A 17,141-nucleotide genomic window follows, 5' to 3' on the forward strand; every position below is an offset into this window, starting at 1 on the left:
GGATCACTTGCTGCTCTTGCAGAAGACCTGGGTTCAGTTCCCAGCACCACATGGAGGAGCTCAGAACCAGTTATAACTTCAGTTCCAGGGGATCAGGGCTCCTCTGACCTCTGTGGGTGCTCGCACGCACACAGTACACATACATAACGCAGGCCCACGTAGACATAGAAAGTAAATCTTAAAATGTCTAGATATATCTTACATTTCTTCTAATAAAATGTAGTTGATTTAAACACACTGAGATATAATTCTCACCTTAAATTAACTCAATATCATCCCAGCCAGGAGACACATCATCTGGGTCCTCTCCTACCATTTCCTCGTCACACAGAGGTCGGACAGTCCCTGCCTCTCTGCCACTTACAAACATTGGATGCAGGAGAATGTAACCTACCACACAGGACCACACAGTAGGGAAAGAAAGGTCAGTCGATAACTACAGGAAGGTCAGTGTGCTTTTCCCTCTCACCACAACACTGTATCCTGTACTGCTGCTGACTGCCGGTCAGGTTTGGGGGTGCAGTTCATGGAAGGATTTACAGCTTTGTCATTCTGGAAGCAACATATGTCAGAGCGAATGTCTTAACAGTCACTTCAGTCTCTACAGCAACCCAGGCACCATGCTTCACACAGAAGCTGCCGTAAGCTGGAACTGAGTCTTCTCTGTGAGTCTCTCCTTCGCATAACCCTTCCTAGGGTCCCATCTCCAGCTTGCACTCCGTCTCTGTTGTTGAACCGATAATTTAGACCGCATGCAATAATATTATGCTATATTTATTGAAACAAAATTTTAAGTTTTCGTTTTTAATTGAAAAAGTAAATGTTAGAAACACTATCCTCTCCTTAAAATATTTCACAAATTAAATTACGGGTTTGTAGCTTGTAACAGAAAAAAGTCCCACAACTCTAAATTAAAGATGTATATGTATAGAAATGCATATATGTGTGTTAATACATATATAATATATTGTTTCTTAAAGCTTTTTTAAGGCTGACATTTGCTGTCAAATAAGCTCAAAAACCAAAATTTTCCATAACTATTTCTAAAAAGAAACAGAATTTATCCTGGTTTCAATGTGGGTACACTTTCAAAAGAAAAAGGTGCCATTCAGTGAGAAGCAGCCGCATACATACTTTTCATAGTTCCATCTTCTTCGTCCTCATCCTCACTGTTTATAACCATGGTCCCCAGGTCTGATTCTAACATCGTGCTGTTGTGCTCAATCATCGTCTGGGCCCCTTCACTCATTGTGCTGGTGGCCCGCATTGTGCCCACGCTTTCTGAACCAGTCTTCACCATAGTGTGTGAGTCCAGCTCATCTTCATCCTGCAGGCAAAATACCAGAGTGAGCAAAGAACTCTCCAAGACAGCTGGGTCTCTTAATTCTTAGTAAGAATACACATATGCTTTTTCTAACGATAAAAAGTACCATTACTATTATAATGTCAACAGTGTTAGAGGCGGGGACTCAGGCAGACACTGGCACACCAGTGTCCACAGAGCAAAACGTAGAAATAATCTAAGTATTTACCCTCAAATGAACGAAAAAAGCAAGATGTGTTATATACATACAATAAATACCATTCAGCCTTAAAAGGGATTGAAATTTCAAAATACACTGTGCTGCAATATGGACAGTCGTGTGTGTGTGTGTGTGTGTGTGTGTGTGTGTGTGAGTGTGCGCGTGCACATGTGTGCATGTGGGCACACTAACTACTCTGTTTAGTTGATGAACCACTGAACTGTTTTCTACAGTAGACATATCATTTATATCCCCAAAAGCAGTGCCATGGGCTCTGATTTCTCTATTTCCTCATCAATATTTAGTTTTTAAAAGGTCATTTTAATGGGTATGAAGCAGCGTCAATCTTGTTCCCTTTATATTCTCCAATTGGTAGTGATATTGAACAATCTTTCACATATTTAATAGCTCATTTGTAGATCTTCTTTGGAAAAGTGTTTACTGAAGCTCTTTACCTTTTTCTTTCTTTTATGGATTTTTGCGGCACAGTCTCACTGTGTAGCCCAGGCTAGGCTTGAACTGGTAATTCCTGGCCCCTCCCTCCTAGTGCTGGGATTACAGGATTGTGCTACCATGTCTAGCTTCCTTTGCCCAGTTTGGATCGGACTGCTGGTGCTGCGGAGCTGTCAACATTCCAGAATCACACAATCAAATATTAACCCTTTAGTAGCTGTAATTCGCAATGATTTGCGAACATTATTTCTTTTCCTGTGAACTGCCTTTTCACTCTCTAGATGGTACCTTTTGACACACAACAGGTTTTCATTTTAAAGAAGTCCAATTTATCTTTCTTCTTTTTCTGCTTTTGTTGTCCTGTTCTAGCCCATAGTTTCAGTGTTTCACAGAAGGCAGGAAATGTAGATGTGATGCACATGCAGACAAAATACCCATGATCAAAAAATTTCAACTAAAGACTTAAAAATTAAAATACAGTTCTTGCAGAGGTAAAACGCAGATGTGGAGAACAGAAAGCCCAAGGCTGCACTCTCAGCGGCTCGGGCAACCTGCAGTGACAGGGGCTCACGGCTGTTTACTAGCCTCCTCTGCCCAAGCCGACTGGTGAGTCTGGGCATTGTGTCTCAAGTCTAGGTTCTTCTTCACAGCTTCCCCCTCATTCTCACGTTTTCAACTGTCTGAGGTGTCATTATTTGCTACTTGAATGTTTAAGGACATTTAAAACTCAGGGCTTCAAATCAGACACACCTGCATTTGTCTTTCTAGTGTCTCTTGTTTGCCTGGGTCCCTGAACCCACATCACATAGCGCTGTGACCTTCACCAGCTGCCCAAGAGCACCACTTCAGCATGGCACGCGCTCATCCTCTTGCACTCTATATAATCAAGCAGCAAGTTCTTTAGGAAAAAACTAATTTCTTCCAGTTTAAGTCTTCATTTTCTATTTCTGTGGCTACTCATCATGCTGCCCATTTTAAACCTTGGTTAGTGCATGCAGTAACACTTCCTGACTGAAGACTCTGACTCCTCAACTCACACAGACATTAGCTCAATTCCTATCTCAAATGGCTCGGCAGGCATCAGATTCCCACAAACATTCAAACCCTGAACCCTAGTTTTTGTCGCTGGAACAGTGGTGTTGTGACTAAATAAAGAACTGGTGGAAACTGCCTGCATGCTACACGGAGCAGAGGACTTCACACTGTACTAGTCACTCCTGACTATTATATGTGTCATAATGGTCTACTGAAGAGACTCCAATGGGTCGTGGTTCTTGCCTCTATTTGAATGTCTTCTCAGCTCTTACCATTACTATTTTCTCCCTGTTCATATACCCTCCAATACAGACAAGCCAATCTTACCTGAACTTTCACCATAATCCCCAGTGCTACTTTGCTTATTAAGACTCCCGCTCTGTTCATGCCTTCTCTGCACAGAATGCTCTCCCTCTGTGATGGTTCCTATAGACTGTCAGCTTGACAGGATCTAGCCTCTCCTAGAAAACACACCTGTAGGAGATTATCTAGATTAGATGACTCTTTGGCCATGCCTCTGAGGGATGATTTTGATTAGATCAATTAAAGTGAGACGCCCCATCTTAAAGGTGGGCAGCACCATTCTTTGGATGTGGGTCCTGAAACTGCACATAAAAGAGAAAGCCAGCTGAGCACCAGCATTTATCACGTTTTGCTGTGGATCAATGTGACCAGTTGCTTCAAGTTCCTGTTGCCTTGACCACACAGCCTGGTGGACTACACCCTTGAATTCTAGGCCAAAATAACCTCATCATTCCTTAAATTGCTAGTGCCAGAAATGAGAAGAGTAACTAATATATATCCTCTATACATTTAACTAAATTCAAGTGTCTTTTACCTCCATGGCTCACCAGTTGCTATTACTTTATCTTCCAAACCAGTAGAATTTACAACACTCAGCACACATCTTTGCATGTAAACTTATGATGTCCTAATTTGAGCACTTATTCCATAAAAGTTTGTATAAATACATGTACCTTATGGATAAGAATAGACTGTATGCTGCTGAATCCACTTGTTTCACTTTGCATAAAAATGCAGCAAGAATTTCATATTTCTATTTCACAGAATTATAAAATCAAGGAATTTTATAATAAGAAAGAAAATATTTAAATCTCTCATTTTATAGCTGAAAAAACAAAAACACCTAGGTCCATACAAAGGAAGATTTCCCTAAGGTTACAGACCTACTTAAACACAGAACTAGAATTGGAAATGCATTTTCTCTCATAGCATTTATTCCACCACATATGTGTTCTGCTGTGGGATATCTTTCTGTACGCTGTGAATATGTGCTGCTATGATTGGTTAATAAAGAAGGTGCTTTGGCCTATGGTGAGTCAGGTTATAGCCAGGCAGGAAATCCAAGAGAGAGAAGGAAGAAGAAAGGCAGAGGCAGAGGAGATGCCAGCCTGCCACCCAAGGAGCAACATGCCAGCAGACCAGTAACACCACAGCCATGTGGCAACATAGATTAATAGAAATGGGTTAATTAAAGATGAAAGAGCTAGCTAGCAGGAATTCTTAGCCATAGGCTATACAGTTTGTAATTAATATTAAGCCTCTGAGTGATTATTTTATAAGCTGCTGTGGGACTTCAGGGCCAGGCAGAACCAGAGAAACCTTACAGCTACATTTGGCTGCCCAACGTGTTGGCTCGACTTTCCACCTAAAACTTGAGGGAACTTAAAAAAAGATTCTAAAACAGAGCTAAAAATAGCTTCTTAGTTGTGCCTCTCAGGCAAGCTGTGAGCTATAGTACAGCGGGTTTGTGGCAAGTGTGCTTGACCTACAGCGTGGTGGATTTCCATCACAGCACACACACTACACACTCCTTGATGGAGGCATAGACCCATTGCTTCCCAGAGTTGGCAGTGAGCAGGCCTCCCAGAGCTGGTGGTACTACCGCCATGCTGGGAAACTGAAGGGGATGGAGTCAGCAGCCAGGGCTGCCGCTTTTGTCCTAGTCATGCAGTTTAACAGTTTAAAATCTCTCTCTTCTGGACAGAAAAGAATTATAGATTCACAATAAGTCATATTCAGATGGAATAAAACTCTAAACAGTTTACAAAGTGTGTAAAAATATATGTAGGCTTGGAAGAGAGAGGAAAAGGAGCATATGCAGTTATATAAAGAAATAGATAATTTTAAAAAATAAAGTCTTTAAAGGTTAAAAAAATAAGCCACATAAAGATGGAAATCACACAGAGAGTCTGGATTACATTGTCTTTGGGATTTTTAACTACAGAAAGACATTTGATTATAAAGGCTGCTGAGTTAAACCAATATATATATTTCAAAGGTATCTTGACTTCAAAATTTGTGTCTAAGGATATGTTGCTTTGGAAAAAAAGTTACTGCTTTTGTTTCCAAAGATGAGAACCTATGGATTGCTTCCAGGCTAATATGGTTTGATCAGCCAAAACCCCCTGAAAGGTCTCCAGTGACACCATGGCCCAGATGATCCAACATCCAAAATCAGCTTCAAAGCAACTGGCTGAGACAACTCATCCTCACAGACTGCTACAGCCAAGATTTAACTATAATTCTTAATATTCTCAGGATCCTCATAAGATTACTAATGCTCCCAATCAGCAGGAAGTAGTATGTATGAAAAGCTATACCCCAATTCCCAAAATATTGTTTATAAATGTTTATTTTTATTTCAAGGGGGTTGATTATAAATGCAATCTCTTTCTAAAGAAGAAAAGGGGATATTATAGATATAATAGGATGAAAAGGGTAGATTATTGAATCAATTTTTTAAAGAGCAACAACTTGTTTAAAATGTTTTATATTGCTATAGATTTAATTTATTACAAATTTAAAGTTAATTTTCTTATACTGTATGTATATTTCTACTCTTGATTAAGGTATTATATTTATGCAGCTCATTTAAAATTACAATATATAATTAAGAAATACAGATTGATTAGTCATTTATGATAATCAAACTTACAGTCATGTTAGTTAAGATTTTTAGGTATACATAGATATATTTCAATTAGGTAGGTAATCTTCAAACACTTCAAAGACACAGAATTTGGCATTTAAAATGTTTTTAAAAATAGACTTTGGACAGTGAGACACGTCTGTTCCTGGCAGCACCGATTTACTTCAGAGAAGATGATGGGCATCAAAGAAACTCCATATGGAGTTTGCTTTCCTTATGGTAAAAGTTAGCCATTTGGACAAGAAACTGTTCTTGCCTGGACTGCTTGACAAAATGTTGTATTGACTGGACATGCAGGATCCATGGAAAAATTATCACTAAATTTTGCCAAAACAAGGCAAGATGGTCCTTCAGGTTCCTGCTTCACAGAGGAGACTGCCAGACATTCTACAAGACACACAGAGAAGCAACTGAGAGACTCTAGGCCTATAGGCTGAAGATGGATGCCCCAACATTACAGAGAAACTTTGGATGACTGTCCAGGCAGCCAGCTGTCTCTGTCATTCTAGATTTTTGGAAGTTGCTTACAATGCACTTCCTGTTTACTTAGGTAATATTATATCCTATAGGGGTCTTTTGATGTAGTTGAAGGCTAAATAGTTATAATTATACTTTTCCTTCGTTATGATAAAATATAAATTAGATATGAAACCTCAGACTCACAAATATAGTATAGAATATTTTCTTTAATTTTGCCATATACAAATAGACTAGATATTATACTGTAATTCCTGCTTGATAACTGTTCTATTATAAGTAATTTTACTATGCTAAAGTTAAAAACCTTCCTTTTTGATTAGACAGAAAAGGGGAAGTGCTGTGGGATGTCTTTCTGTATGCTGTGAAAATGTGTTGCTCTGATAGGTTAATCAAGAAGCTCTAGCCTATGGTTACAGTCAGGCAGGAAATCCAGGAGACAGGAAGAGGAAAAGAGGAAAAGAGGAGACGTCAGCCCGCTGCCCAAGGAGCAACATGCCGGCAGACCAGTAATGCCACAGCAACGTGGGAACAATTTAAGATGAAAGAGCTACCTAGCAGAATTCTTAGCCATAGGCCATACAGTTTGTAATTAACATAAGCCTCTGAGTGATTATTTTATAAGCAGCTGCAGGACTGCAGGGCTGGGTGGGATTGGAGAAACCTTTCAGCTACAGTGTTCCTTACAGTTACATTTTGACTACTTTGAATGCTCAGGTCAGAGATACAGGCTTACAATTGTAACAGTTTATTTATCTAATTCCTTTTTAAAATTACATTTATTTGTTTTATATGTATGTGTGAGTGCATGTGCATCTGCCTGTGTTTGTCTGTGCACACTCGCCTGTGTGTGTGTGTGTGTGTGTGTGTGTGTGTGTGTGTGTGTGTGTAAGTCAGAGGACCACTTGCAGGAGTTGGCTCTCTTCTTCCCTATATGGGTCCTGAGGATCAAAATGAGGTCATCAGGCTTAGAAGCAAGTGCTTCCCTCACTGAGCTATCTCATGGACCTTACTTTCCAATTCTAATTCTCAGAGTTCAACAAATTATTCCATTTACATTGGTCTGAATGGCATCTCTCCCTTAAACTACTAATGCAGCCTTGTGTGTTCTCTGTTTCATTCTTGCCTTTTGCAGTCTCTAAAACAACTGGAAGACATTCTTTCAAAAGATCACATTATTCTGTCGCTGTAAACTCTCCCTTTGACCTTTCAGATGAAATCTTTATCATGGTGGAATGTGACCTGGCCTAGTCACATATGTCAATTCCATCTCCTGGCACATTCCTCTTGCTTACCACACTCCAGTTATGCTGGCCTCCTTAGCTGCTCCTCTGTGAGTCTTTAAGTTGGCTCATCTTCCAGACTGGAATGCTCTTCTATAACACAGGGCCATCATTTTCACAGAGGCTTTCTATGACCAATGTAACTGAAGCTTCCACCATTATTTACTGCTTTATCCTCTAGTCTTTACAAGTGGTAACTGGCCGTCTCTGCCACTAGACTGAAAGCTTGATGAAGACAGGAGACTTTTTAACTTCTAAATCCCTGCTACTATGATTATCTAAGACTTAGTAGGAACATGAGATTATTTCACAAACAAAACAATTTATATTTCACTTACTAATTCATTCAGTGAGCATTTATTATATATTTGTAATATATCAAGTAGTTCAGCAGTATTGGAGATACAGAGATGAGTAAGACATAGTTTTGTTCCACTTGTTTTTTTAAGGAATTTGAGGTTTGGGAGAAATCTTCTGACATGTGAGCAATAAATTACGAGACAATCTCTTAAGTGCTCTAAGAAAGTGTTGACAACACAGTGAGAGTCCATGGGCAGGGCCTCTAAGTTTGCTTTAATAAGTGAAGAATATCTCACAAAAGAAGAAGCTGTCCTGAAGTTAAATCTTTCCCCATAAAACATTAAACTTTTAACAACACATAGTAACTATACATACTTAGAGGAATCAGCAGGATATTTTGATGCATATATATATATATATATATATATATATATATATATATATATATATATACCAATCATGATAAAATTGGGTTGTTTCCATTAATTAGTGCTTGGGGCCACTGAGACTCTGTCTTCGAGGATGGGAAGGTAATACACAAACACAAACATAAATTTGGGTGGAGTGTTCTGTACCCTAACTTTTCCCATGAGAGTCACTCTCAGACACATCTGTTCTCAGCACACACACTACAGGATTGAATGCCATGTAACTTTCCCCAAGATACCTTGTTGCTATGCTGATTATATACTTAGCATATCATGCTTTAACTGTCTGTATGCCTGACTTACCTAAGTCCACCACTACACTCTAAAATCTAAGAGCAGTGCAAGATTGTCCAGTATAAAGCATTGTTCTTTAAATTTCACTGAATGAATGTTAAAGCCCTCAATTTGAGATAAGGACAAGCACAGAATTAAGGGACAATGTTATATAAAGTTATAGAGATAAAAAGTTTTATTTAAAATATATTTGTGTGCAGGTGAGCCAGCCCCAATGTTGTGAGCATGGGAGAGCTGTCCCCACTACTTATCTGTCTTGTGGTGGCATGGGCAGAGGAGAGATGCCCTCCTCCCACATCACCTGAGGTAGGTGGGAGAGCTGGCCCTGAGGTCATAAAAGCAGGAGAGCTGTCCAGCTCCTCATCAGCTGCAGCACTCCATCTGGAGAGTGGCCCCTACACCTCACCTGGGCAACACAGTAGAGCTGCCCCTTAAGATGTAGGTGTGGGAGAACCTACCCCGAGGATGTGGAAGTGGGAGAAATGCCCCCTCCTCCCCCCACTTGCTCATCACTGCAAGGGGTGAACTAGCCAGGGCAATGCAGAGAGCCCACCCTGGTGGTGAGGATGGGGGAGAGCTAGCAGCTGACCAACCCTGCAAGTACCCATACCCAGAACCAAGGTTATGTGTTGACCACCCCAACATCTACCCCATCTGTGACCTGCTGCACCAGGAAAAGGGGGTGGGTGGTTTGGGGTTGAGGTCTTGTAGAGCCAGAGCTGTAGGATCTCCATGACACTGGGCAGAAATGGGATGTCCAAAGAAGAGTCCCAGTGAGGGCCCAGCACAGACCAGGGGCCTCGAACTAGACCAATCATTATTTGGGATGAACGCCCCGCATGTAAACATCTGAGGATAAAGAGGTTTACTGTGGGACTCACTATGTCACACTGCAGCTTCTATGACTAGATTCTCCCTTCTTCCCTTTTTCTTTTCTTTTCTTCCTCTTTTTCTCTTAAATTTTATTTTGTTTTGTTTTGGGGTGGGGAGAAAGATGGGTGGGATCAGGAAGCATGGTGTGAAAGACACAAAGAATAAATAAAAAATAAATAAAATATATTTGTTTTTAACTTACTATTCTAAGCAGAAAAGTTATTGAAGAAATTTGGGGAGCAGAAACAATTATTATTGATCTTCCATTTAATAATGCTAAAAATGGTTATCAGACTTTTAGTAGGCTACATCCATTTTCCTTTGTGAACTCAGTGAGATATTTATCTCTCTTATTCAAATGATGAATCTGAAGTTCAATTAAATTTAAATTTTTACCCCAAAGTCACACAGTAAATAAGTAGAAAAATAAGGATTACAGCTGTTTTTACCTAACACCAAATCTTGAATCAGGCTTTAAAATTACATGTAGTATTTGTAAGTCCAATTTAAATTACATTACAGCTTTGCTAAGGCATGTTCCATTTGCTGAGATAACAGACGAGGAAAATGCCAGTAAGCAGACTGACTTGTGCTTCAATCTTTTACTTAATTTTTAGAAATTGGAATTTACGCTGTCTGGTACAGTGAGATACAGTGAGAATACAGAAGTTACTTTCCTTCAGTTTCATTTTAATAGCTACTATTGTAACATCTTGTCATAGTTGCAACCCATTGATTGCCCAAACATTAAACATATTTTTATAAGTTGAGCCATTTGTCTCTTATCGTCATAAACAGCAATGCTATCTACGATCATTATGCTCAACAAGAACCCTAACTTGCGTTTGGTATGAAATGGATTTCTGCCCTCCGTACAGTCTGCACTGGTGCTGCTGGGTCTACAAGAGGACGGAGACGGTTTGCACCTTCAAATTCACAAACCAGACAGAAAACTACCAAACCGCTGACTAACTTAGAAAGGAAGGCTCTGTAACATATTTTTTTATATGCAGTCACTTTGCTAAAAGACACTAATTTACAAATAAACAGCCCCCAAAAAGGGGAATTTTAACAAAGTAGCACACTCAATTCACAAATGTGAGTGAGACATGAATGATGATTAATGAAATGCAGATGGAAAAAAATTATTTTATATGAAATTAGAAAACTCAAACACTAATAAATTTGGTAACGACATTGAAAACTTTTCAGCAACATTTTTTTAAACCTAAAAATCATGAACTCTGAATGTAATCTTTTGTATCTTAGATGACTGTTAATTTGAGATGGTACTTAACACTTTTAGAACACAGCAGCCATGCATGTTCCTTCGTGTTACTTTCCTGAGAGAGAAAGGTCTGCAGAGCAGATGCTGCCCGGTTCCAGTAAGGGACACAACAGCACTTTCAATCAGAGGCCATCATTTGCCAGGAATGCAAAACAGAGCACTGACCATGATCCAGCTTGTGAATCACAAGGTCCGCATGGAATACAAATATTTGAAAACATTATTAGGAAATCCTACTCCACTGCTGGGGCAGATTTGTGCTATAACGGTCTAAGAAAAATAGATACTTTGTATGAGGTATCTTTGTATCTGTGGCATTTCCTACCTTAACATTTTCTAAATATCCTGTTATAATTCACTAATGTGGAAAATATTTACACAAAGATCTTATGAAGTATTTGCAACACTAATGAAAAAATTAGTCCTTTAGTAGATAATCTATTTAAAATATTCTAATATTTTAATTTCTCTTAAGTGCCAGAGAACTCTTTCCAAGAAGCCTCCCTTTAGAATTGGCATCTGCTTGTTTTGCCCTCTAGCTGACATTACCCATTCAGTCTGCAAAACTCCGCACTCGGAAATTAACTCTATGTAGCACTAGACAGCTGATGAAGGTAAATATAAACCTGCTCCAGAGGAACCCGCATCATCATCTGAGATAAAAATCTAGCTAAAGGCTTGCTATCCCAAAGATAATATTTAAATGCACACACGACTGAGAATAGTAAGAGATAAGGGCATTGCTGCTCAGAGTTAAGCTTAGAAAACTGGTTTGTGGAGTCAAAGTCAAGAATAGTTAGTAGTCTTCTAGTCTGAGTGGGGTGTAAAGGTAGAAATATTCTGTCTAGAATGGAAATTACAGTGAATATGATACCCTCAGGAGATAGGCCACAGCTTACGGAATGCCTTACACATTGGGAGTCGGTATAAACTGTGTGATCGAAGAGTGATAGGAACCTTGGAAATAAAGGGTAAGTTGGAGAACAAGACAGAAAAGGAGACTGGAATAATGTCATAATTGAGAGCCAGATGTCAGGGTAATTAGAGCCTAAGCTAAAGGGGGTGAGTCCTGGCACAAATTTTACAACCCGAATTTGAAAGGAATCATGAGGCGAAAATCGGTATTCTAAAAGTCTTTTGTGCAAATATAATGGGTCAAAAATAACTTCAATATGCTGGACCTAAAGAGAGCAAAGTGACTCTAAAAAAGGGTGTATATGTGTGCACAAAAGACCATGGGGTAGAAGAGCTGAGAGGTCTGCAAGGCACAGACAGCTTAAGCAGTGAGATGGAGCAGGAGACGTGGGACTCTCCTGCCCTCTCTCTACACAGCTAACTGGTTCTGGAGCTGGAGGCTGTGTGGTTTGAGTGAGAAACAGCCCCCACTGGCTCATATATTTGAACACTTGGGTCACAGCTGAAAGCGCTGTATGGAACTTTAAACACAGAGCCTTGCTAGAGTAAGAATGTCACTTGGGGTGGGCTCTAAGAGTTTCACAGCTTTGCCCCACTTCCAGTTTATTGTTTCGGCTTCCTGAGTGATGAAATGTGAGCAGCCACCTTACTGTGCTGGCTGCCACGGGCATGCTCACCTCTTCATTATGAACTCTCCTTCTGGAACCATAGGCACATTAAACTTCCTTCCATAGGAGCTTTGTATGTCATGGTAGTTTATCATAACAACAGAGAAGAAACGAATTCAGTGACTCATTGATGTTAACATACTCAGTCAAAAATATATCAAATTAGTTCAGCTAGAAAAGGCAAAAATCAAGATACCACTGTAAATTTGCTTAAATGTCCCCAGTTATGAGAAAGCCCCCTAGTTACCCCCTAGAGTGGGGGAGACTGCTGCAGTGACCCCGTGGAACACACCGGTGAGTCCCACTTGCACAGGAAGGACAGCACTGCCCTGCTTCCACAGAGCCCTGTCTGCTGTGTCTGTGCAGCATAGGAGGGCCAGCAACAGCTCGGTAGATCTGGTCTCACCACTACCATGTTCAACCAAACTACGCTAAGTACTGCTGAGAAAAAACCAAAACAATATTCTCCTTTAAAGAGCAGTCCTAAGCACTCTTTTTTTCGAGACAGGGTTTCTCTGAGTAGTCCTGGCTGTCCTGGAATTCACTCTGTAAACCAGGCTGGCCTCAAACTCACAGAGATCCATTTGCCTCTGCATCCCAAGGGCTGGGACTAAAGATGCACACCACCACACCCAGCTTAAGCACTTTTTCTATATCAGCTTGCAAAGCAGGATACGCTGGTACCCAGTCACTCAGTATTATTGAGGCTTGTGGTCCGGAAAGTCTGCACAAGGAATGAACTCTTCTCACTGCTAGCAGTAGGTGGTCCTTCTACTTCAATGCAAAACCAGAGCAGCAGCACATACAGCTGCTGTCTTAACACACAGAAACTTGATGGATCTCTAACTTTTTGCATGTAGTAGGCATGTCTTAAAATGATATCAAAGCATTCAGAAACTCCAGAAGTCATCAACAACTTGTTCCTTAGGGAAAGAAGCCTGCATGGTGAGAGCGCATGTGGGCAGGGCTGCAGAGGTTCATGGTCAAGACTGAACAAACTCTTGGCATTGTATGGAAAGTTCCTAAATGAGAGATTGTCTTCCATTGCCTGCGCATAACGCTCATGTGCAACACGGTAAGTTAAGTGGTAAAAGTAACCCTTACTATGACTTTTATTTTTCTCCCACAGCCAAAAATCTGTCAAAAGATTAGCAAAATATAAAAGGAACTTATAAAATCAGATGTTTTATAACAATTTGAAGACCACTGTATTGCTGAAAGGAATTTATAAAGTGTCCACAAGAGGGCACCACAGACAAAAGACTAAAATTTCATTAACAAGTGAATGAAATAACAAAAATAACAAAATACATTAACTAAGTATAATTATCAGAAAGAGATTGGTAGCCACTGATCATTTTTAACCAAGATATTTGAGACTACTATAAATGACTGTGGTATTACTACAGTTTAATAAAAGCAAGTATATTATATAAAACATTGTCACTACTTCTCAAGGAAAACAGATGTAGTCAACATTTGGCAATTTCCAGAATAACTTACAAATAACAGATGAAGCTTAAAGAATAGTTATTAATTCCACAAAACCAACAAAATCCTATAATGGTAAATATTCACATCACTGTGTTCTAGATCGATTGTGTATGAAAATTAAGATATATCTTCTTATGTTCCTAGAACAAATATTAAGGGCTAATTTGTCATGAAAAAATATTTTTCCTCTTATGTTCCTTTGTGAAATTTTAATACATACTTCATACAAGAAATATAACCTGCATAGATTTAAAGTTGCTGCCATTAAATAATTTTAACAATCAACTTCAGAAACATACAATGCAAAAGACGGCAGCTTGAAATTCTCGGACAAAGGTTAGTCAGGGTAGCAAAAAGTAACCTTCTTCCAACCTAGTCACATCACTTAAGTACTGTCAAAAAAGATTTAAATATCAGGGTGTAACTTATAAGTCTGTAAATGAAGACTCAGGGTGAGAATTCCTTATACACCAGGCCCAACAAGAAGCCATTTCCTACTGACAATGTATACATTTAATCCCAACTCAATACAAATGGTAAGAGTTTAATATTTAAATGTCAACAAAAATATCATGTAAAAAGGCAAAAAACTTAGAAGAGCCAGCCCCATGTACTGAATAACAAAGATAACACTATCTAGCTTTTACAATTTTACTAATCAAGATGTCAGGGTATTGGTTAAAAAAGTAAATAAACTCTTGTACCAGTGATATAACAATGAGTCAGGAGGAAGAGTTCAGGAGACCAACAGATGTGGTCAGTTGGTTTTTGAGAGATGAGCAAAGGCAACTCAATGGAGAAAGGATGGTCTTTTAAACAGGTACTGGAGCAACTGAACAATGCGGGGGGGGGGGGGGGTAGGTACAGATGTTTAAAGAATTAATTTAATATATATCACAGACCTTGACAATACATGCAGAAGCTTAAAATGCTGAATAAAACCCAAGAGGAAAATCTGTGTTTGATGCTGATTCACAGAACTAAAGAGCACTGATGAAAAGGGAAAGGGGGTGGGGCCTAGAAGGCTGTTAAGACTTCCGATTTCTGAAGGGGAAGACCAGACAAAGTGAACAAAACATCAGCAAAATGAAAAAAAAAATTAAAACCAAATCACACAGAGAACTCTTACCAAATCAGTATTACAAAAACACAACCGCATTCAAGTGGGAAAAGTAATAAAGAAGATATTGTGTCAAAGAGAAAATACAAATGGTGAGTAAACATACAAAGTTGCTCCACATTCATAACATTAAAGAATCAGAAATTAAAACAGAAAGCTCATGCAACACCTATTAGAAAAGCTAAAATGTGAAAGTCTGACACTATGAACTGCTACTGTATTATAGTAACAGAAGTTCTCACTCATTGTTGATAGAAATACAAAGTGACAACTTTGGAGTTGAACTGAAAGTGTCCCATAAAGCTAAACACATTACAACATGCAGTAAAAAATTCAATCCTAGGAATTCTTAGTTTTGTTCTGTCACAGGCTTATCTAGCTCACAGTTATGGTTACAGTCCATCACTGTGGGGACCACAGTGGCAGAAGCTTGGGACAGTTGTTCACACCGCACCCACAGCCAAGACCCAGAGAGGGAGAGGTTAACTTCCTGGTTTCTGCACTCTTCTGCAGTCTAGAAAGCCCTTCCCAGGGAATGGTGACTTCCACAGAGGCTAAGTCTTCCCATCTCAGTGTAATCAAGAACACTCCCCAGAGGCCTGGTCAGAAGTTAGCCTCCTAGTCGAGGCTAGACTGTGTCAAGTGCACTAAACAATCACAGGATTTCCTTAACTGACTTGAAAACTTACCCCCACCCCCCGAAGCCAGTAAAGCAAATGATCACAGAAAATGTACTCATAGTTGCCTCCAAGCTAGTATGAAACTACTACTTTCTTCAATATGTTAATAGACAAACTGTAGTACAATTAGGTGATATTATATGCTTCACAAATAAGTAAGTTATTAAGCTTCAGAAAGGCACAGAGGAATCTGAAATATATATTGTTAAGTAGAAGAAGACAATATACAAATGCTAATATAATACCTATTATATAATATTTCAGAAAAGGGCACAAGTAGAGACTGAACAGATCAACAGTTGCAAGTTTAAGGACCAGGGAAATGTGAATGTAAGCACAGAGGTTGTGCGTCTGTGTGTTTTCAAACAGTCTGTCAAATGTAGCTAATCCCCCATCTCAGCCTTCCAGGTGCTGGGATTATGGTGCATTCAGCCTCCACAGGGACTTTTTCTTTCTTTTTTAGGGTGATGCAACTGTTCTGTTTCTGACTGTCATGGTGGATGTGTGACACCATGTACTAATCAAAATCAATAGAACATTACATCAGAGAAAGTGAACCTTGAGGAGGGTTAGGGAAGACAGTAAAGACACAGGGACCTGAGTTCAAGCTCTAGCCACATCAAAAGAGCCACGCATGGTAGTGTGCACTTGTAATTCCCATGTTGGAGCAGTTCAAAGAGCCAGATCCTGGGGCTTGCTAGCCAGCTACTCTAGACTACTTGGTGAACTCCAGGCCATTGGGGGACCCTGCCTCAAAAGAGTTGTATGGTACCCAAGGAATAACATACAGTGTTAATCTCTGGCCACACACACACACACACACACACACACACACACACACACACACGGCATGCACAAGTAAATACTCAAAGAGTATGTATACGTTTTCCTTGAAGCTAAGGGACCTGAGAACAGAAGACAAAATGTGAAGAAAATACAAGTTGAGCTGTGTGATAAATGTATGGAAGAACTTCATTGCAGCCTATGGGGGAAGGATTCTAACGACTTTAGAATCTAAAGACAACTACAAGGTAAGGAGCTGTACCCAAGGGCTGCAGTTGACACCAATGTTTCTTATGGGGAAATTGGCCGACAATTCTGAAATGAAAACTTCAGTAATGCATGATGGATGGTGGGAACTGGACTTCTCCAGTTCCCTGGGGCAGTGATCTATAAGCAAGCAAAAGGACAGAAATGAAATAATTTGTGTGGCGTGAGTAAAAGTTAGAGACCTCTGTCTGAACTCACAATTAATTTACTATAGATACAGAGGGACACAGAGGCTCATATAGCAAAAGACAAATGAGAACACACCAGTTAGCGTAGTCATACATGTCTGTTAACACTTTGCAAACTG

General features: G+C 39.6%; 1 protein-coding gene across 3 annotated transcripts in view; it reads right to left on the reverse strand.

Moving 5' to 3' along the window:
• Nucleotides 1-17,141, reverse strand: part of Stk3 (serine/threonine kinase 3) — a 244,072-nt gene that overhangs the window by 69,414 nt on the left and 157,517 nt on the right. For all 3 annotated transcript variants that reach the window (XR_008220441.1, XM_052747606.1, XM_052747607.1), the window contains one exon: nt 1,135-1,327. Coding sequence is in view for 2 of the 3 variants with exons in the window: in XM_052747606.1 (XP_052603566.1) it covers nt 1,135-1,327 (193 nt within the window). In the remaining variant the exon portion in view is untranslated. The remainder of the gene's footprint in view (nt 1-1,134; nt 1,328-17,141) is intronic.

The sequence above is a fragment of the Peromyscus californicus genome, unplaced genomic scaffold (genome assembly GCF_007827085.1).
Source record: "Peromyscus californicus insignis strain IS unplaced genomic scaffold, ASM782708v3 Scaffold_20__1_contigs__length_68692818, whole genome shotgun sequence".
Classification (NCBI taxonomy): domain Eukaryota; kingdom Metazoa; phylum Chordata; class Mammalia; order Rodentia; family Cricetidae; genus Peromyscus; species Peromyscus californicus.